Below are 23,670 nucleotides of genomic sequence, written 5' to 3'. Positions count from 1 at the left end.
TAAACAATTTAACTTTTGACACAAATCAGCTACTGTGACCACTTTCCCAACTTCAAATTCTTGAAAACTTTTAGCAACAGTAACTACACTGTACAAAAATATAAACGCAACATAAAACTATTTCAAAGATTTTACTGAGTTACGGACTCTTGCTTGGGAAGCACTACTATAGAGTAACCCAGGAATGTCACGAGTTATTTGACACGAGAAAGCGCGAAAAAAAATTGCTCTACAGAGCAATAGGCACAATGAATGGCTAAATTACATCCGGACACGAAGGGTCCGCGGAGCTCCCACTGATGCTCCTCCTCCTCACCACTCTATAGGAGTTAGTGACGACCGAGGTTGAGGGGTCGTCAGTAGTTAGCACAGCCGCAAAGTCATAAACAGCCCACATTTCTACAATTTATCTTATTAAAATCGAATTATACACACGGTTAACCTTATGCTGAACCTTAAATGAAGACCCCAACGCATGATTTTTTATTTTGACTTTGTGGCTGTGTTATCTAGTGGAGACGGGTTGAGGGACCATCTCCATGCGGCCGCTTTGTCGGAGGTGGGACTAGTGGTCGTTGTTGAGGAAGGCTAACTATCCTACTAACGTTACGATCTTACTGGTAGTATAGATACATGTTAAAGAATCTCATAGGTCGACAATAACTTTGGCTTGTTTAAATAATGGTTCAATTTCAAAGGTGTTGGCTGAAAAACCTTATCCTGCAGAGTCCGTACTGTCGGGGAGTTCTACCATCGAGAAAAAGTTATATCCCTGAGTTCGCATTTTGCCTCCTGTTTGGACATCGACGCGCTGGATACAGTACCACATCAGGTTAGTAGCCCACTCTAGTCTAACATACTATAGTAGTAGGCTATAGTAGGCTATTCATGATTTTGTTGAACTTGTATAATGAAGTTATTTTGTCTGCAAAAGTTGTAACTGGACACACATTCCACTGGCGCAACGTTTGGAGTTAGTTGCAATGAAAAAACGACATGTGGGCAGAGAGGAAGAGGAAATGCGAGAGTGCGTACTCCGCACACAAAAAGTAAGACAACGAAGTGAGGAATTTTTGTATGGAGGTCATTGCCTCCCTTCTATCTTTGAGGACATGTATTTCCATTGTTAGAGCGGTCACTTGACTATCTTGTCAATATAGATAATCTTTGATATAGGCTTTTTACAGTATTCATGTCTCCAATTACATTGCATTAAACTGGCTGGCTAAATTGAGTTATTGGACGTCCCATTTAGCCTTGTGAGAGAAATGGCGCAAAGCTGCCCAAATGTTCTGTCCAAACGCAAATACGCGATACCGTTTTGGAAACATTTCGAATTTAATTTTAATATTAGCGATAAGTAATTGTTCTAATAAAAAAGATACACTTAACTGTAGGGATTAAAGTTCTCTGTCACTGCGACGGATTTCCGTCACATGGATTCTGGAGAGGTCGTTTTTGAGATGTAGACCTGGGGGTGTTTGGAGATTAAATCCTACTACAGACATATGGTATATGTTCAACTAAATATATTCCCAAATAAATGTTTTCTCAAATTGTATTTTCTTTGTTACTCTGTGTGCACTAAACGGACATGCATGATTGTAGCGGACACTTCAATGTTCAGACTAAACTGGAATTAAATAGTCTACAACTCGCACCACCGTGTTGCTCAACTCAAACAGCGGTGTGTAGGCAATTCAAAGCCTATACTTCATCACTCAGTGTTTCTATTTTTGACATATAATGTTATTAAAACTACATCAGACAACCCCATATTAGAATAGTTTACCTATTTACTTAGTCGGCTTCAATGCGAGAGTAATATTACTCTCGAGAGGTGCAATCACAATTGGGAGAGTCATAGGGAGTAATAATGTATTCTGGCAAGCAGTCAATGCGCAACAATTCTTGATGCAAGCGCAATTCTTGATGCACACTTTGAAAGCAGTGTTGGCCTTTGTTAAAAAAGAGGGTGATCCTAGTTTTACACTGAACAAAAATATAAATGCAACAAACATCCAACATTTTCTAAGATTTTACTGAGTTACAGTTGATATAGGGAAATCAGTTAATTGAAATTGAAATACCTTTTTCTTTAAAGGTATATGTGACACACAGATGAAAATCTGTATTCCCAGTCATGTGAAATCCATAGATTTGGGCCTAATGATTTCACATGAATGTAAGAAAATGTAGGCACTCACTACTTACTGTAAGTCGCTCTGGATAAGAGCATCTGCTAAATTACTAAAATATAAATGTAAAATGGAATACAGATATGCATCTGTTGGTCACAGATACCTTTAACATAAAGGTAGGGGTGTGGATCAGAAAACCAGTCAGTATCTGGTGTGAAGACCATTTGCCTCATGCAGCGTGACACATCTCATTCGCATGTAGTTGATCAGGCTGTTGATTGTGGAATATTGTCCCACTCCTCTTCAATGGCTGTGCGAAGTTGCTGGATATTGGCGGGAACTAGAACATGCTGTCGTACACGTCGATCCAGAGGCTCCCAAACATTCTCAATGGGTGACATGTCTGGTGAGTATACAGGCCATGGAATAACTGGGACATTTTCAGCTTCCAGGAAGGAATTGTGTACAGATCCTTGTGACATGGGGCCGTGCATTATCATGCTGGAGCATGAGGTGATGGCAGTGGATGAATGGCACGACAATGGGTCTCAGGATCTCGTCACGGTATTTCTGTGCATTCAAATTGCCATCGATAAAATGCAATTGTGTTCATTGTCTGTAGCTTATGCCTGCCCATACCATAACCCCACTGCCACCATGGGGCCCATCTTCCTCTACTGCCTCAGCATAAGACACCTTCTGCACTACTCTGATCCTGGCAACCTCAACCTGCTTTTCTCTCACAGGACACCCGATCTCCAGCACCATGGGTAGCCCTACAGTTTACACACACCGATATTACACATTCCTTTGTCTCATGTCCTCCTGCGCACTTCTCACATCTAGGAATTTCCCTCGTACACACTGCTACCACATGACCATAAGCTTGACACCTAAAACACTGCAAACCCAACCGACACATCCTGACTTGACTTTGTCTGGTAAAGACTCTGCATCAAATCTCAGGATTACAGATCGTGTCTTCTCTGTTTCACCACGCTCTCCACCAGGTTTGCGTCACAACAAACGGCGGGTGTCACAGACACCGGGAATCTTCAACTTCAGTTGACCCTCAACACTTAGTCACCCCAGTTAACACTCCTTTCAACAGCGCCCTGCTCCAGAGAGGAAAGTAAGTCCTATTTCTTCTCCCCAGTTTCGTGGTGTGGAGCGCACGCTCCCCCTGGAAGGCAGAAATGCAAAAAATTTACAAGATTCCACTTCCACAAAAAATCAACAATATTCCACTTCGAGTCACTTTCACCAACCCAACAATCTCCAACCTCTTTTCCACCCAACCTGACACCACATATCGTTTTGCCAGAAGGCAAAGATCCATTCTGTCAAAAAATCGCACTCCCACTGGGCCAGAATCATCTTTGTCTTCATCAGGATGAGGCTCAAACTCTGCGATCTTCACCACACCTGCCACCGTAGTTAATTCATCCTCACTCTGGTCATTTTCAATTTCCTTAGCTCTTCTAAAAGTTCTGTGTGATTTGAATTTATTTTCATACATTTTGTAGTAGAATTCACCAGAACTAAGCTTCTCAGTCCTTCTACATAAAAATTATCCCGGGGAGGACCTTGGATCCTCTAAGCAAGGGGACTGGAATTGGTCAAACTAGCAGTTTAATACATGCGCAAAATGATCTTCTTTCCCTAAAAGAAATGATGGTCATGACTTTCTGACATGAAAGGGGAGGTTGGCTCCAGACAATTGATCTGAGATCGACTTAAGTTTCAGTCATGGGATTATTTTTTTCCCGTTAACCCCTGAGACTGCTGTACAAAATGCGATCCAGCTGGAAATGTGGAATGGAATTGGGCAATTCCACCTTAAAAGCCAAATGATGGTCAATCCGAAATCTGCAGTGGCGTACAGTATTTAAAATGATGCCGCCTACAGAGAAGTCGGAGTGTCCAGACTTCTTGCGCTTCGGGGAGCTGTTATACACATCCAATAAATTGTTGTGCACCACACGTAGTGATTCAGGGCTAATCTCTATAGCCATCCAGCTAATTACAAGCAACTGGTTAAACGAGAAGACCTTACCTCTTCTGAGATGTTGGAGTCCGTTTCCCGGTGCTGCACTGTTTTTCCACCTGCATCTCCATCCCAAAATTTTTTGGGCCTGTTACAATACATCAATCATGATGAATTTGACAAATATCCACTTTGTTAGATCAGATTTATAGAATCTGCGCCACTCCATTGTCCGTCTGTCTCCAATGGTCTGCATTCTATTGACCTCTTTACCACATCTATCCCCATTACCTCCCTGATCTCTTTCCAGGAGTTCAAACTCATTTTAGTGTCGTTGAAATCCATACACGAGGTATCATGAAGATGTATCTTATTTGTGAACCTGTTCTGATAGCCTTTCGTCAAAGTTCTCCATGTTTATTGTCAAGGAAATGCGTTTGATGATGATGGTTTGAGGTCCAGATTGGGAATTTAGCCTGGACACCAGGGTTAACACCCCTACTCTTACGATAAGTGCCATGGGATCTTTAATGACCTCAGGGAGTCAGGACACCCGTTTAACATCCCATCCGAAAGACAGCACCCTACACAGGGCAGTGTCCCCAATCACTGCCCTGTGGCATTGGGATATTTTTTAGACCAGAGTAAAGAGTGCCTCCTACTGGCCCTCCAACACCACTTCCAGCAGCATCTGGTCTCCCATCCAGGGACTGGATGGGAGACCAGATGCCCTGCTTAGCTTCAGAAGCAAGCCAGCAGTGGTATGCAGGGTGGTATGCTGCTGGATCAAGGGTGAGATGGAGGTAGAAAGAGGGGGGTGTATTTCTTTCTTTCTTTGAGAGGGGGGTGTATTTCTCTCTTTCTGTGAGAGTGAGAGGCGTAGCAGCTTTAGCAGCAGGAGTCTGGCAGATCAAACATTCTTCCTCTGGATTAGAGAAAGGTAGAGAGAGATAGAGGGGGAGAGCAGCTCTTTTGTCGTCTCTGATAAACATAATTCTTAAAGACAGGCCGTAACAACAAACATAAGTGCTGACCTTTTAGAACAACAATTGTGTGTGTGAGAGATGGAGAGGTGACCGTCTCTGTGGGAAAGTGATGTGCTTTCCTCTCGCCCTTCAGCGCTGTGGCACCATCAATAATTCACCAGCGCATCACACAATTCAATGCTGCACAGCACCCTCTATACCAGGGGTAGGCAACTAGATCGAGCCGCAAGCCGATTTTTGTTGGAGTGAATGGTCGGGGGGCTGGAAAATAATTATAAATAATTTGCAGTGCAAATTGACCACAGCTAAGCCCCAAAATGTATTATTTTCAAATACAATAATTTCATACCTTGATTACATTAAGACACAATCACATCTCTTTTTTAAATTTGTGGGAATACTTGGGAACAGATCTTGGGGGGCCTAAAAATATTCACTGGCGGAAGCCTGTTTCTGACCCATGATCTATACCGTCTCTCAACCCACACTTACTATTTCTATCTCTACCTCTCTGTCTACAATCCCTTTATCTCTTTCTCTACCCTTAAGGCGTCAGCATGCTTCAGTTTGGCTGGCACCTAGCCGAGAACCTTACGAGTGTGCTCGCATGCTCCCTTAAAAAACCTCTTGAAATCCAAGAAAAAAGCAGCGATAGTACTGTTTGTCCATTTTGAGAAGCCGTAGCCAGTATACACTTCCTCAAAATAGTCAGAATTCATCTAAGATAACTCAACTCAAGAAATCTAACATTAATTTTGATGTTTTTTTCCAAGGAGATCTTAGTCGCGCAATTTTATATTAACTAAGACGTGTGGCGCAGTGTTTCTCAAGATTTCCTTTTGCATGAAAACGAGTCTGTCGTTGAATGACAACAAATACTTTATTGAAGAATCCCTACTGTTGACCAATCACCGACTTCAGCTTGCCTTGAGAAAAAAATTTGTGTGCCAAAACAACGTCAGCACAAGAACTATTCATCAGGAGCTTCATGAAATGGGTTTCCATGGCCGAGCAGCTGCACACAAGGCTAAGATCACCATGCACAATGCCAAGTGTCGGCAGGAGTGGTGTAAAGCTCACCGCCATTGGACTCTGGAGCAGTGGAAACATGTTCTCTGGAGTGATAAATCTGGGTTTGGCGGATGTCAGGGGAACGCATAGTGCCAACTGTAAAGTTTGGTGGAGGAGGATTAATCATCTGGGGCTGCATGGTTAGTGCTAGGCCCCTTAGTTCTAGTGAAGGGAAATCTTAACAACAACATACAATGACATTGTAGACGATTCTGTGCTTCCAACTTTGTGGCCACAGTTTGGGGAAGGCCCTTTGCTGTTTTAGCATGACAATGCCCCCGTGCACAAAGCGAGGTTCATACAGAAATAGTTTATGGAGATTGGTGTGGAAGAACCTGACTGGCCTGCACAGAGCCCTGACCTCAACTCCATCAAACACCTTTGGGATAAATTGGAACGCCGACTGCGAGCCAGGCCTAATCGGCCAACATCAGTGCCCGACCTCACTACTGCTCTTGTGGCTGAATGGAAGCAATGTTCTGAGTGGAAAGCCTTCCCAGAAGAGTAGAGGCTGTTATAGGAGCAAAGGGGGGGACCAACTCCATATTTATGCCCCTGATTTTGGAATGAGATTTTGGACAAGCAGGTGTCCACATACTTTTGGTCATGTGTAGATCCTGATGCCTAGTCACCGTACCAATGCATATCTAACCCTACCAATCCAGTATCCATGCACATTGTAAATATGGTGTTGGCACTGAGCCTGGAACTAACCCTGTATATAGCGTACTTACTTTCTCGTGTTCTTCTTATTTCTTATGTTTTTGTTCCAATTTACTTTTTTAAATACATGTTTTATAGTACTACTGCATTGTTGTGATAGAGCAAGCAAGCATTTCACTGTAGTAGTGCACGTGACAATTAAACTTGAAACTTGATCCAGCCATGGTCCAAACGTTCAATTGAGAACTCAAGGGCTGGGTATACCCACCTTGGGTTAAGGCTAAGTAGGCCTATAAATGTTTATTTTATTCATGACAACAGAATTCCATGGCAGTCAGAGTTAAGGCTATCCTGCTGGCTATAGTAATAGGGATATCATCATATTAGCCTACCTCAGAAAGATATGAGAGGCGTCCATATCTGGGTCACAACACCGCAGGAAACCTACCTGCTCTGCGTTCTCAGAGTTCACTGAGTTCATGGAGACAGGACAGCAGCACAGGGCCGGCGGCAGAACTAACTGGTTGGACGTGCATTTGATTTCCATAGGGGATCACGTTTTTTTCACGAGGCCTATGAAAACTTCAACGGCAACCAAACAATAGTCACTTTGTGAGTAGCGCATTTCATGGACAACACGTTTCAAATTAGAAATTGAAGGACTAATTTGGCCGCTGCACCGAGAGATCTACACAAATATTCAAGCACTTTTTTGTTGTTTCCTGTCACTTTTCTCCTCAATGTCGCATTCGATTCCCGATCACCTTCACTCTCACCAAGCAGATTGTTTACTACGTTTTATAAAGTCAATAATCACTCTATAAAGCAGGTAGGCCTATCTGCTATATCTCATACTCCACTTCTCTTATCGTAATCCCTTACCCACCAAGAGCATATTAGCTACAGTGTAAGCGGCTCGGTCCTCAAACAAACTCTCCTCATAGGCTATTTTAAATATTTATGTAGTTGTTACTCATTTTATAATTCAAGAAGCCAGTGTACATTTTATTGCATTGTCTCTTTAACATCCATTTTTTACTTTTATATAAAAAATATGTGTATGTCACAGCCCATGCTCCAAACAGCCTCTGAACAAAGAAAAAACATCCTGATAAAGGCCATGGACAACCTGGGAAAAAAGCAAACTCGGTCTCTGCAACCAACAACGGGAAATTGTAGTATAAACCAAATTGGCCCACATAAAGAGAGGAGGGATCCTGGTGTTCACCAGAGACATTCTGTTCTTGAATAGACTTCTCACTCTTTGGCCCGAGGACGCCTTCGCTGGGGCACAGCTGTCATGCCTCCTAACACAACAAAGGAGGAATGGTTTACCCCAGGACAGACCCTCCAAACAGGTCATCATCTCAGGGCTCCACACTGCCATTCCAGTTAAAGAAGTCTGTGCCGAGCTGGAGAAACAGAATCCTCACCAGACAAACTCACCACCTCGCCACATTTATCAGAATTCACCTCCAAACCAGAAGACTTCATACAACTACTACAGGAAGGCTTCCTCATGCATTACTTTCACCACAGAGTTGAAAAGGCACATCCACCCACCATAGTTAAACATTGTTTCCAATGCCAAGAATTCAAACAAAATTCAACCCAGTACAATAACCCAGTCAAATGTCTGAGGTGTGGAGAAAACCACCACCACAAAGCCTGCCCAAACAACAACAAAATATGCAAACTTGTGCACACTGTGGGGGTGGGCTCTCTTCAGCCTCAAAGAGCTGCCCCAGCTACATAGCCCTCACCACCACCACTCTAAGGCAACCCAGAACACAGAACCGTAACCCATCTGCAAGTGGTACTACAAAATACTTTAATGCCACAATGAGGAAATTACCTTTTGGGTCAAGGGAGACACTGATTTTAAAGTCCTGTTTATACCTGTCCCTAAAATGCGTCCTTTTCTTATAATGCAGTTATATATTTTCGGAAGCTGTTTTCATTTCAGAGCATCTAATTTGTAAACATTTCAACTGGTATAAATGATTACTTTTTTTGGTCGTACAAAAAATGAACCCCTGACCAAATCAAAATGCTTCTCTGTTTTGTGACGCAAGTCCCAAGACAGTGCAATCAATACCTGACCACGAGTTGGTGTTTTTAATTTATTTTAGCAGGGAGTCCCATTGAGCCCAAGGTTTCTTTTGCAAATATTTAAATTAAAGCTTAGCATAATTTCAAAAACAATTATAAAAAAACAAGCACATTCGTCTTTGAACTGTTCCTCCACCAACAATCAGAAATGCCCGAAGGCACCAATCTGTCCAGCTGTTGGGTAATCTTAAGATTGTTCCATAAGTGAGGTGTGAAGAAACTAAAAGCCATTTTACCTAAATCTGTACTGACATAAGGAATTTCAAGAGTTAGCCATCCCTGTGAGCGGGTATGGTATCTCATGCTTTCATAGGTTAGTAACGATGTTAGGCAATGTGGGAGTTTTTGCGTAAGAGTTTTGTAAATTAACAGAATGCAATGTTCCAACCTATGAAACACCAGTAAGGGCCAGCCGCTTTCTGAGAGCGAATGCAATGATGAGTGCAAAATTGATCACGGAGGGCGCAGTGTTAAATAGCTTCCAACGGGCTTCAATGAAGTGAGAGCTGCATTCATGTAAATAATGGTGTCATAGTCTAGGACCGGTAGGAATGTTGACTGAATGATCTGCTTTCTACTATTAAGCGAGGGGCACAATCTATTTCTATAGAAGAAATCCAGTTTTATTTTCAGCTTCTTAGTTAACTCCCCTATGTTTGTTTTAAAAGACAACTTATCAACGATCCAAATGCCCAGGCATCTACAGTGCATTCAGAAAGTATTCAGAGTCCTTGACTTTTTCCACATTTTGTTACGTTACAGCCTTATTCCAAAATTGATTAAATCATTTTTATCCTCATCAATCTACACAATACCTTATAAGGACAAAGCGAAAACAGTTTTTTTAAATTATTTTTTAAGCAATTTTATTAAACTGAAACCTTATTTACATAAGTATTCAGACCCTTTGCTATGATATTTGAAATTGAGCTCAGGTGCATCCTGTTTCCATTGATCATCCTTGATGTTTCTACAACTTGATTGAAGTCCACCTGTGGTAAATTCAAATTGATTGGACATGTCTATTATATAAGGTCCCACAGTTGACAGTGCATCTCACAGCAAAAACCAAGCCGTGAGGTCGAAGGAATTGTCTGTATAACTGAGACAGGATTGTGTCGAGGAACAGATCTGGGGAAGGGTACCAAAACATTTCTGCAGCATTGAAGGTCCCCAAGAACACAGTGGCCTCCATCATTCTTAAATGGAAGAAGTTTGGAACCACCGAGACTCTTTCTAGAGCTGGCCGCCCGGCCAAACTGAGCAATCGGAGGAGAAGGGCCTTGGGCAGGGAGGTGACCAAGAACCTGATGGTCACTCTGACAGTGCTCCAGAGTTCCTCTGTGGAGATGGGAGAAACTTCCAGGAAGACAACCATCTCTGCAGCACTCCACCAATCAGGCCATTATGGTAGTGGCCAGAGAGAAGCCACTTCTCAGTAAAAGGCACATGACAGCCTACTTGAAGTTTTCAAAAAGGCACCTAAAGACTCTGACCATGAGAAATAAGATTCTCTGGTCTGATGAAACCAACATTTAACTCTTTGGCCTGAATGTCAAGTGTCTCGTCTGGGGGAAACCTGGCACCATCCCTAGGGTGAAGGATGGTGGTGGCAGCGCCATGCTGTGGGGATGTTTTTCAGCAGCAGGGACTGGGAGACTAGTCAGGATTGAAAGAAACGATGAACGGAGCAAAGTAGATATATCTTTGATGAAAACCTGCTCCAGAGCGCTCAGGAGCAGGCTGGGGGCGAAGATTCACCTTCCAACAGGACAACGACCCTAAGCACAAAGCAAAGAGAACGCAGGAGTGTCTCTGAATGTCCTAAAGTGGCCCAGCCAGAGCCCGGACTTGAACCCGATCGAACATCTCTTGAGAGACCTGAAAATAGCTGAGCAGCGACGCTCCCCATCCAACCTGACAGAGGGTGAGAGGATCTGCAGAGAAGAATGGGAGAAACTCCCCAAATACAGGTTCCAAGCTTGTAGCGTCCTACCCAAGAAGATTTGAGGCTGTAATCGCTGCCAAAAGTGCTTCAACAACGTACTGAGTAAAGGGTCTGAATAGTTATGTAAATGTAATATGTCTGCTTTTTGTTGTGTGTAAATTGATGAGGGGGGAAAACAGTTTCATCAATTTTAGAATGAGGCTGTAACCTAACAAAATGTGGGGAAAGTCAAGGGGTCTGAATACTTTCCGAATGCACTGTATAAGAAGGGACACTGTCAATTTGGGCTCCATTGAAGGTGCAGATACTTCAATCTTGGGAGTCATTATAGTGGGCTCTAGAAAACATGTACTACAGATGCAAAGGACAACCATTTTAGTCCATCGAGCCCGTTTCAGCCATTACCGGAGTGTGTTTGATAGGTCACTGCAAACGTTTCTGCGGTCCTAACAATAACGCAGAAAAAGAAAGGGCACAAGCAAGAGTTGGAAAGAGTCGCAAGAGTAAAATGAAAGCAATCAATCCAGTGAGATTTAAGTAACAAGTGAGATTTAAGTAACAAGTGGATTTTGCACCACTAAAACACAGGACATTTCTGTCTGAAATGGAGAAATCTACAGGTGGGCGGGGCATGCGCGTTGCTAAAAGTTTAATAGAGCACGTGTGTGAGAGTAATTCTTCTCTGTGTATAGGGATCCCTGGTGTGAGAGAACGTACTCTAGTTGCAGTGAAACCAGATGGGGTCCAGCGTCGCCTTGTGGGGCATATCACGCAACGCTTTGAACAGAAAGGCTTCAAACTCGTGGGCCTGAAGATGCTACAGGTGAGAATGTCCAATTCCAAATGAACCCCAAAGCTCCTGCCTCCTAGGCATCTGAAAGGATTGGATAGGTATAAGCAATATGATAGTAGCCTCAACTTGTCCTCTGATACAATATTTGTAACTTGTCATGGATGTGGTTTATTCATAAATGTCTATGTAAATACCAGACTTTAAAATAAAGGTTAACCCAATGTTGGCTTTCTTTCAGGCACCAGAGGAGCAGCTCTCTCAGCATTACCATGAGTTAAGGACGAAGCCGTTTTACCCCGGTCTCCTGCACTACATGACCTCTGGTCCCATAGTTGTTATGGTGAGGGTTCCTGCCTCTATCTAGCATCATAATCCAAACCTCAATTGCTCCGTTTCAGGGCTCGATTCAGTCCGTAGCTCCGAAGTTCAGCGCGATTGAAAGGTAAAGGCTGGAAATGACTGCTCAATTGGAAATTATCTTTTGCATTTCAAGCATGCTATAGCACTGAACTTCAGCGATACGGATTGAATCAGTCCACACTGTTTTCTCACTTCACTGATCAGTCTGGGTGTCCTCTAATAGATGGACGCCTGGACAGTTATTTCTATAAAATAACGGGTACAATCAGCTCTTAAGGCCCTTGCTGAAGTACCTTGCACAATGGTAGTAGATGGTTGCCATGATCTGAGACCAGCAACCCTCCTTTTGCCAGTTCAGTTAACTTTTTCATAACTCAGCCCTAGACTCTAACCACCTCCTCTGGGCTACCTACTGTACCATTATTCAATTAGTTTTGAGTAATGACCCTCCAAATCGGTTTTAGTGAAAAGATGGCCAGATGAAATGAGAAGCCCCGTTTTATACCTGGTGCTAATATACGTCCTTTGTCCTGACATTCTGATTCTGCCCACATTTATAGACGGGTGTAGGCAATTTAAAAGAAGCATTGTGATCAGATCTTCCTGACCACCGACTCTTGAGGCAGTCAGGGCTGTAGTCATGTGTCTGGATATCTTACAAGTGTAGCCTAGCGGTTAGAGTGTTGGGCCAGTAACCAAAAGGTTGCTGGTTTTGAATACCTGAGCCGACAAAGTGGGGCTAGAGTGTGAAACAATTAAATAAAGCAATTCATTTTAGATTCCCAGACTACACTGCCTTATGTTAAATTCAAAACCACCTAACCACTTGTGTAGGGATTAGATAATGGCAGTGGCAGTGTTCAAATATTGATTTAGTGCCAAATTGATTGACTTTCAATTAACTTGCTGAATTTACTGATTTTGAAATAGGATTGCCCTAATCCTGATGGCGAACTTCATTCATTCTTGTTGTCTAGGTGTGGGAGGGTTATAATGTGGTCCGGACATCTCGGGTCATGATAGGAGACACCAACCCAGTCGAGGCCCAAGCAGGCACCGTTCGAGGGGACTTCAGCATTCACATCAGCAGGTGAACCTTTTTCAACAAAGATTCACATTGAAAGATGTGCCAATTATTGTAACGTGAAACAATACCCTTTTCAACAAATATTTTAATGATAATTGAATTGGACGACAATATGAATTGAGAGGCATAAAAATAAAAGGATGTACAGTATAAACATTGAACTTTATCATTGAGTGTGTTTTAAAAATTTGAGCATCATTTCAATGGCAAAATATTAAACTGGACTTCAAGCCATTAACAATGAACTAATGAATGTAGGTTTGTGTTTTTTATAGAAATGTGGTCCATGCCAGTGATTCAGTAGAGGGGGCTCAGAGGGAGATCCAGCTGTGGTTTCATCAAAAGGAACTGATGGATTGGGACTGCTGTGACCACAGTAGTACCTACCAGATATGAGAAAGAGATTGTAGGCAGAGATTGAAAGAGAGAGTTAAGCATTTCATTATACTGTTGTATCCTGTGCATGTGACAATGAAACTTGAAAGAGTGAACAAGGTAGAACGACCAATAGGAATAGTGGCTCCATAACCATACCTACCTCTTTGTGTCTTGCTTGCAACACTCAGTGTCCCACGTGCAATACTCATCCCTCTCCATCGTGGGTGGCTCTAATACCCCTAAGCCTCTCAGCTACTATTATAGTGTTTGGTCCTCACCATATGTACAGTGCGTTCAGAAAGTATTCAGAGCCCTTGACTTTTTCCACATTTTGTTACAGCCTTATTCTAAAATTAATTAAATCGTTTTTTCCCCCCTCATTCATCTACACACAATACACAATACCCCTTAATGACAAAGCAAAAACAGTTTGTTAGAAATGTTTGCAAATGTATAAAATATAAAAAGCTGAAATATTACATTTTACATAATTATTCAGACCCTTTACGCAGTACTTTTTTTGAAGCACCGTTAGCAGCAATTACACCCTAGAGTCTTCTTGGGTATGACGCTACAAGCTTGGCATACCTGTATTTGGAGAGTTTCTCCCATTATTCTCTGCAGGGTCTCTCAAGCTCTGTCAGGTTGGATGGGGAGCGTCGCTGCACAGCTATTTTCAGGTCTTTCCAGATGTTCGATGGGGTTCAAGTCCGGGCTCTGGCTGGGCCATTCAAGGACATACAGAGACTTGTCCCAAAGCCACTCCTGCGTTGTCTTGTCTGTGTGCCTAAGGTTGTTGTCCTGTTGGAAGGTGAACCTTCGCCACAGTCTGAACCTGCTCCAGAGCACTCAGGACCTTTCATCAAGGATCTCTCTGTACTTTGCTCCGTTCATCTTTCCCTCGATCCTGACTAGCCTCCCAGTGCCTGCCGCTGAAAAACATCCCCACCGCATGATGCTGCCACCACCATGCTTCACCGTAGGGATGGTGCCAGGATTCCTCCAGACGTGACGCTTGGCTTTCAGGCCAAAGAGTGCAATCTTGGTGTCATCAGACTAGAGAATCCTGTTTTTAATGGTCAGAGTCCTGTAGGTGCCTTTTGGCAAACTCCAAGCGGGCTGTCATATGCTTTTTACTGAGGAGTGGCTTCCGTCACTCTACCATAAAGGCCTGATTAGTGGAGTGCTGCAGAGATGGTTGTCCTTCTGGAAGGTTCTCCCATCTCCACAGAGGAGCACTGGAGCTCAGGTTCTTGGTCACCTCCCCGACCATGGCCCTTGTCCCCTGATTGCTCAGTTTGGCTGGGCGGCCAGCTCTAGGAAGAGTCTTGGTGGATCCAAACTTCTTCCATTTAAGAATGATGGAGGCCACTGTGTTCTTGGGGACCTTCAATGCTGCAGAATGTTTATGGGTACTCTTTCCCAGATCTGTGCCTCGACAATCCTGTCTCTGAGCTCTACGGACAATTCCTTCGACCTTATGGCTTGGTTTTTGCTCTGACATGCACTGTCAACTGTGGGTCCTTATATAGACAGGTGTGTGCCTTTCCAAATCATGTCCAGTCAATTGAATTTACCATAGGTGAACTCCAATTAAGTTGTAGAAACATCTCAAGGATGATCACTGGAAACAAGATGCACCTGAGCTCATTTTTGAGTCTCATAGCAAAGGGTCTGAATACTTATGTAACTAAGGTATTTCAGTTTTTAATAAATGTGCAAACATTTCTAAAAACTTGTTTTCGCTGTCATTATGGGATATTGTGTGTAGATTGAGGGGAACAAAACATTTTTTTTAGAATAAGGTTGTAAAGTAACAAACTGGGAAAAAGGAAGGGGTCTGAATACTTTCTGAATGCACTATATTTGGACAGTGAAATTAAAATGTTAATTTTGGCTTTACTCCAGCATTTTGGATTTGAGATCAAATGATCAATATTACAGAATGTTAGTTTATTTGAGGGTGTTTTCATGCTTATCTGTTTTACCATTTAGACATAACAGCACTTTATATATATAAAGTACCCACATTTGAAGAAGTATTTGGGCAAATTCACTTATAGTGTAGTCTAACTGTTAGTATTTGGTCCCTTATCACTTGGATTCAATGACTTCATCAAGCTTGTAACTTTACAAACTCATTCGCTGCATTTGTAATTTGTTTTTAGTTTATTATGGGACATGTCTTGCCCAATATTAACTGAATGGTGTCGTCATTTTATTTCTAAATGAGCTGAGATGTTTCTGAAAACTTCCAAATCCATGCTGATGCTGCCATGATTTCTAAAAAATGTATTATCACGGTGTATTACCCACTACAATTATGCAGTACAGTGTAGTCAGCAAGAATTTTAGCATTTACACTGGTGGCCCCCGGTGGCAATAAATTCATAAAACCAAAAGCTTACCATGACTTGGAAAAGTTCCAGTGTTGGATAGCCATAGCCAGCTAGCTAACATAGCATCCCTCTCTGTCTTTGAGTAGGCTAAACTAGCTAGCTGCATTCGCTAGGTAAGTGAGGGAAAAAAACTAAATATAGATTTCTCTCGCTTCTCCTTCATTTTTGAAGAAATTAATTTGTTTAAAACTGTTCAACTATTGTCTTTCTCTCTTTGAGTCAACTACTGCACATTTAATTTTATATATTTTTTATTTATTTTATCCCATTTTCTCCCCAATTTGTGGTATCCAATCGCTAGTAATTACTATATTGTCTCATCGCTACAACTCCCGTACGGGCTCGGGAGAGACGAAGGTCGAAAGCCATGCGTCCTCCGAAGCACAACCCAACCAAGCCGCACTGCTTCTTAACACAGCGCGCCTCCAACCCGGAAGCCAGCCGCACCAATGTGTCGGAGGAAACACCGTGTACTTGGCCTCCTTGGTTAGCGTGCACTGCGCCCGGCCCGCCACAGAAGTCGCTGGAGCGCGATGAGACAAGGATATCCCTACCGGCCTAACTCGGACGACGCTATGCCAATTGTGCGTCGCCTCACGGACCTCCCGGTCACGGCCGGCTGTGACAGAGCCTGGGCGCGAACCCAGAGACTCTGGTGGCGCAGCTAGCACTGCGATGCAGTGCCCTAGACCACTGCCCCACCCGGGAGGCCCAACTACTGCACATTTTATGCACCGCAGTCTTTAGCTAGCTGTAGCTTGTGCTTTCAGTACTAGATTAATTCCTTGATCCTTTGATTGGATGGGCAACATGTCAGTTCCTGCTGCAAGAGCTCTGATAGGTTGGAGGATGTCCTCCGCTAGTTGTCATAATTACTGTGTAAGTCTATGGAAGGGGGTGAGAACCACGAGCCTCCTAGATTTTGTATTGAAGTTAATGTACCCAGAGGAGGATGGAAACTAGCTATCCTCTGGCAACACCATTGTGCTACCCTACGGAGTGCTGCTGAGGCTACTGTAGACCTTCATTGCAAAACAGTATGTTTTAAACAATTATTTAGTATAGTTTTATCTAAAAAGTATAACTTTTTGAATGTTTCACTATTTACATTTTTCTGAAATGCACTGAGGTGGTCTTCCCCTTACACTCGTGGGGGCTCCTCAGAGGAATATCATCTTTGTGCCTCTAACTTTGTCATTATTCATGATTCATTCATGATTTTGTTTATGATCCTGACAACATCCAAATTAATGTAAGATTTTAAAACAAAGTCTTATATTTTGCACTTCCAAAAAAGGTGACTCCAAAATGACACCCGACATCATTCAGTTACTATTGGGCAAGACATGACCCAAAACACGCCCAAAACAAACAGCAAATGCATCCAACAAGTTTGTAGTCACAAGCTTTATGTAGTCATTGAGTGCGGGGGACTAGATACATAAAATGCTTTTATGTCTCGATGGTAAAACAGATATATATGAAAATATCCTCATAGAAAACATTTGATCTCAAATCCAAAACGCTGAGTACAGAGCCCAAATAAAATGTAAAAAATGTAGCTTCACTGCCCAAATGTGTGAGGACTGTATGTTGGACTGTATGTTGTTGAGTTGCAAACGCATATTCTCAAAGCCCGCCCTCGTCACTATACATGTGGTAAAGACGTCAATAGAAAGCGACCAAAACAATGACAATGCCATGGACATGCCACGCACGTGTCCCCCTGTGGGGATAGATCCAGAATCCCCTCATTGCCAGCCATCAAAATGTGCCTACATTTCGACTATTGTATTTAATAACTATGTTGAGGTAAAAATCTGAGTATAATGATTGTATTGATGTCAGCCCCAATATATGTTCATGTCATCGTCACCAATCAACTGCATTACACTTAAGCGGCTTCATATACCACCACCGAAAACAGTCGTATATAAAAAAAAAAGATGTATATTTTAGTAAGCACATTGTTGGCCTGTTAGAACATATGAATCATGACAAATTTGACGAGTTTACACTGTTAGATAAGCTTTTTTGAATGGACGCCAATGATGGTTTCCTTCTATTACCTACGGTCTGCTTTTCATCAATCTCTTTACCGCATGTATAAAGTGACTATGTCGCAATTGCCACAGACACTCTATCCCAGGGGTGTCAAACTCATTCCATGCAGGGCCGAGTGTCTGCTGTTTTTTGTTATTGTCTTTCAACTTGTGTAAGACCTAGACCAGGTGAGGGGAGTTCCTAACTAATCAGTGATCTTGGTCGTGTACCCTCTGCTCAGACGTTGCATGCATCAACCTATGGTTGCGTGCCACGTTGTCGACTGTGCCATCGGGCACAAGATTGCTATAACATATGATGTGGTCAGCTGATGCATAAAATATCTATCCAGGTGTTGTAAGATATGTCATGCGTCATCAACGTCTTAGCAGAGGAACACAATCCTCTTTTTTTTTTTCACTAATTGGTCTTTTGACCAATCGCATCCAGATATTTTTCAGAGCTGATAAAAATGGTCAAAGGCCCAGTTAGTGGAAAAAAATATCAGAATTGGGTTGCCTGTGTAAATGCTTGACTCTGTAAAGGAACAATATCAGCTAAAGCCCAACACATAGAAACGATATACCTTTTTTAATCTTTGTTACTTTCTTTGCTTTCAGGCCCACGGGGAAGGGGTTGGGTGGTTGGGTGGGTGGCTGTAATGGCAACCTTGGTGGTTTAGGGGGTTGGAAAGGGGGACTTAGGGGACAGGTGGGGGTAGGGAAACCCCCTAGAAGAAAAAGAAACGTACACCTATTTAGGCGAGGTGCTGGCTAGCGGAGTAGAAAACTTAAAAATAAAGGAGAGCCGCACACTCTAGGAGCTCAGATGCAAAAATATTTAATTTACCAACGTTTTGACAGGCAAGCTGTCTTCATCAGGGTACAATCCGAAACGTTGGTAAGTTAAATATCTTTGCATCTGAGCTCCTAGAGTGTGCTGCTCTCCTTTATTTTTAAAGGCACCCACCTGTTTTTATTACTACGAACTCCTCTAATGGGATCATTCCTCTGCATGCATTTCTTACTTTTGAGCGGCAGCCCACGGGTACAATAGGGATATGGAGAATATTGAAGGGAAAGTATGATATGAACAGAAAATATGAATTGATATGAATATTGTACCTGTAACCCCCCCCCCCCAACAACTAATAACAAATAAAAACTTGGTAAAACATTTGTGGGGCTACCAGTGTACATGTTTTTTGTGTGAAAGAGAATGTTTTGAGAACACCTCTGAAATCAGTGTCACAGCCAAATTATTTGTTGGCATCTTATACTGAACAGAAATATAAAATGCCAAGATTTGACTGAATTATTATAGTTCATAAGGAAATCAGTCAATTTAAATAAATTCATTAGGCCCTAATTTATGGATTCCACATGACTGAGAATACAGACACTGTATGCATCTGTTGCTCACAGATTACCTTAAAAAAAGGTAGGGGCTTAGAAATCTGGTCAGTATCTGGTGTGAAACGATTTCCCTCATGCAGCGCATAGAGGCAAATAGTGGTCACACCAGATACTGACTGGTTTTCTAAACAACGCACCTACCTTGATTTTTGCGTTTGGGCTGTGGAATGTTGTCACACTCCTCTTAAATGGCTGTGCGAAGTTGCTGGATAATGGAGGGAACTGGAACACACTGGCGTACACGTCGATCCAGAGCATCCCAAACATTCTCAATGGGTGACATGTCTGGTGAGTATGCAGGCCATGAAAAAAACTGGAACATTTTCAGCTTCCAGGAATTGTGTACAGATCCTTGCGACATGGGGCCGTGCATTATCATGCTGGAACATGAGGTGATGGCAGGGGATGAATGGCACGACAATGGGCCTCAGGATCTCGTCACGGTATCTCTGCATTCAAATTGCCATCGATAAAATGCAATTTTGTTTGTAGCTTATGCCTGCCCATACCATAACCCCACCGCCACCATGGGGCACTCTGTTCACAACATTGACCAGCAAACCGCTCACCCACACAACGTCATACACGTGGTCTGCAGTTGAGGCCGGTTGGACGTACTGCCAAATTCTCTAAAACAATGTTGGAGGTGGCTTATGGTAGAGAAATTAACATTAAATTCTGGCAACAGCTCTGGTGGACATTCCTGCGATCAGCATGCCAATTGCACGCTCCCCTCAACTTGAGACATCTGTGGCATTGTGTTGTGTGACAAAACTGCACATTTTAGAATGGCCTTTTATTGCCCCCAGCACAAGGTGCACCTGTGTAATGATCATGCTGTTTAATCAGCTTCTTAACATGGCACACCTGTCAAGGATTATCTTGCGAAGTAGAAATGCTCACTAACAGGACATAAACAAATTTGTGCACAAAATTTGAGAGAAATAAGCTTTTTGTGCATATGGACAATTTCTGGGATCTTTTATTTCAGCTCATGAAACATGGGACCAACACTTTTACATGTTTTGTTTATATTTTTGTTCAGTGTAGAATGAGCTACTGATTTGGCTCGTACACACTCAAGTAGTACAATGGAACGTTTTTCCAAACAGAAATGATTACACAAGCTTTGTGGAGACAACATTGTATCACAACCGAAAGTTGTATCACAACCATTGTGTCAAATGATTTGTACATTGTTTGCACAACCTGAGTATGAATGGGGTCTGAAGAGTTTGCTGTAAGACAAAGGATCTCTTCTAGGACATACAGTCAGTCCAATCATGAACACATCTTACATATTGCTGTGTCACTTTTCCTGACTAAACATACTGCAATCAATTACATGAGGAATAGTTATTTTTTAAACCAACGCCTTAAAGGAAAATATTACTCAAACTCTCTTTTGGTGTTTGTTTCATTAGTCCACTGTTGTAGTGATACGCGGGTTGACTCATAACCCTCCCTCCCTGTGGTTATATCCACAGGGCGTGCGGGCTTAAGGTCATGAAATATTGTGTGGGTGAAGGGCAGGTAGGTGGGTTGAATACAGAGAAAACAATGCATTTAAATCCATAAATCATTCTTGTGCAATTGATATCTATAGGCTACATTTATTTTTCATGATTTGTTTCTGACATTATTGCGTATCCTAAGCCTATTGTTTAGGCCCTAAACTGTAGCATGCCAAATACAAGGCAATTGACAAATGCTTTGGGAATAAAAAGTTTACATCAATCCACTGAGGAAACAAGGACAATAGCTAGGGTTCCATCCAATTGGTCACAGATTTATATGCAAATATTCTAAAATCAGCATAAAAACAATGCGCATTTTCCCATCAGAGATGTGTTTCCATCAAATTGACTTGTTGCAGATAAACTGTGCCTGATGCACATAAAAGTACCTTTTACATTTAAATTCCCATGTACTGAATAAAGAAATACAAGTTAAATGGGCTTCCATCGAATTTAACTTTATTGATGGTTTTCTCACAAAAAAATATGCATTATATAGTGCGTTCAATCCAATATTGGCAGGTGCGCTCACTCCAGTATGGCACGTTGGCTAGAGTGCATGTATATAGCCTACATTATGAGATTATTATGGACAATTTTTGTATTTTTTGTCAAACGGCAGCCAGAACAATCATGTCACCAGAATTAGACCCTCAATATTTATTGAAAAGGAGCATCAAGCTCATCACATTGCACTTTCATCACCTCATGAAGTTCATAACTTATTGCATCTGTTGCCTAATAAACTGCATGCTTTCCCAAGTCGTAGTGGGAGGACCACACAACATTTCTTGCTTGTTTACCCAACCGTGGGACAGACTGTTCCCACACTCGGGACTCGGACTCTCTATTGGTTACACAGTCTCCCATCCTATTCCAACCACCTCTTGCCGAATTTGTATTCACGTTACCTGATGAAATTGCTGTACAATATGATCTTGTTGCCATCTGATGCACATTCAAATGTCATAAATCAACACTGCAGAGTTCTCACTGTCCTCTGCCGTGTCCTGATTGTATTACTGCTGATGATATCTGGAAAAATGCATGTACACCATGGCCCATCTCTACTGTTGCTAACCCCAATTCTGACTTGTGCTCTGATATCGGTTTCACTGATTTCTGCTCTCGTAAAATCCTGAGTTCTGCACATTAACACAAGAAGCTTATTATCTAAAAACGATCAATTGAAAGTGTGGGTTCCCAGAACCAATCCAGATATGTTGGTCATTACTGAGACGTGGTTAAGAAAGAGTGTTTTGAAAATTGATGTTAACCTTTCTGATTATAACCTTTTTCAGCAAGACAGATCTTCCAAAGGTGGTGGTGGCAATCTTTACCAAGGAACACCTTCTGTGCTCAGTTGTCTCCTCCAAGTCTGTCCCCAAACAATTTGATGGTTTTACGTATTACCCTACCTGCCCTAAGCTCTCTCCTGGCCCTTTACACCTGCATCTGAATTTGTCCTGCTAGGTGACCTAAACTGGGACATGCTTAACCCACCTGACCAAGTCCTAAAGCAATGGGACTCCCTAAATCTTTCTCAGATTATTACCAACCACCCAGAAAAGGCTACTCTCCTTGATGTTATCCTCACAAATAATCCTGATAGGTATCATTCAGGTGTTTTCTATAATGACCTTAGTAATCACTGTTTTACAGCTTGTGTTCATAATGGCTGCTCAGTGAAACAACCTGTCCTGATTTGTCATAGACTCTTGCTAAAAAACTTTGATGAGCAAGCCTTCCTTCATGACATCGTGTAACGGCAGCCTTCCTCCTCTTCGTCTGAAGAGGAGGTGTAGCAGGGATTGGACCAAGACGCAGCGTATTCCGTGTTAAACATATTTAATGACAGACGAAAACGTGAACACTTACAAAACTATAAAATAACATATGTGGCTTACCGATACAGTCCTTTCTGGTGCAGACAAACCACAGAGACAGGAAACAGAAAACAAGCCACCTATATATGATTCTCAATCAGGGACAACGATTGACAGCTGCCTCTGATTGAGAACCATATTAGGCCGAACACAGAAACAGACAAACTAGACACACAACATAGAATGCCCACCCAGCTCACGTCCTGACCAACACTAAAACAAGCAAAACACATAAGCACTATGGTCAGGACGTGACACATGGCTTCTGTAAATTGGTATAGAATCCGCCTGGACCTTCTTTTTGATATTTTCAGTGGTATTGTTAACAAACAAGCAGTGGCGATTTTAGCATGTAAATCTTGGTGGAGCCAAACAAATAAATAGTGGAATGTATGCCAGCAAAGCCACAACACTAAACAATACATTAATTGCAATATAATGGTGACAAACGCTACCCACAAACTGTTAGGGCCTACATAAATCTGTCCCAACATCTTACCACTGCTACACCTGGCTATCAGCGGAGCCTTGTCCGGCAGCGAAACAGTTCATTAAACAAATGTGGTTTCTAATGACAATTGAGATGTACAAACTATGTCATTAGGGGACGACAAGCGGATAAGAGGCAATCCGTAATTTCGATTAAAACAATGAGTGAGCTAGGACGGACGTAAGGTTAGTCAATATAACTATTTGTTTAGCACTTTTGAAATGTACAGCGACATAATTCAGAACATGGGCTGTTCTTACAGTGCTCTCCCTGTACACCAAATTAGAACCGTAGGATAAATAAATGGGGCATATAAGCAGACAATGAAAGCTCTTATACAATATTTGATTATTACATTTCTCAAAAACAGGTTATAGGGGCCTCCCGGGTGGCG

General features: G+C 42.3%; 1 protein-coding gene across 1 annotated transcript; it reads left to right on the top strand.

Annotated features, from left to right (window-relative positions):
- Positions 1-325: 325 nt before the first annotated feature.
- On the top strand, positions 326-15,731 carry LOC129851148 (nucleoside diphosphate kinase B-like). Its single transcript, XM_055917476.1, has 5 exons — positions 326-832; positions 11,601-11,731; positions 11,940-12,041; positions 13,039-13,151; positions 13,424-15,731. The coding sequence occupies exons 1-5, from the start codon at positions 682-684 to the stop codon at positions 13,542-13,544; spliced, it is 618 nt and encodes a 205-aa protein (XP_055773451.1). The 5' UTR covers positions 326-681; the 3' UTR covers positions 13,545-15,731.
- The last annotated feature ends 7,939 nt before the right edge of the window (positions 15,732-23,670 follow it).

Source organism: Salvelinus fontinalis, chromosome 3 (genome assembly GCF_029448725.1).
Source record: "Salvelinus fontinalis isolate EN_2023a chromosome 3, ASM2944872v1, whole genome shotgun sequence".
Classification (NCBI taxonomy): domain Eukaryota; kingdom Metazoa; phylum Chordata; class Actinopteri; order Salmoniformes; family Salmonidae; genus Salvelinus; species Salvelinus fontinalis.
This window is presented reverse-complemented; position numbering and strand designations above follow the sequence as displayed.

Coding starts and splice junctions, on each gene's coding strand:
- LOC129851148 (XM_055917476.1), top strand. CDS start 682: ATGGTTCAATTTCAAAGGTGTTGGCTGAAAAACCTTATCCTGCAGAGT. Junction 833..11,600: donor TGGATACAGTACCACATCAG/GTTAGTAGCCCA, acceptor CTCTGTGTATAG/GGATCCCTGGTGTGAGAGAA. Junction 11,732..11,939: donor TGGGCCTGAAGATGCTACAG/GTGAGAATGTCC, acceptor GCTTTCTTTCAG/GCACCAGAGGAGCAGCTCTC.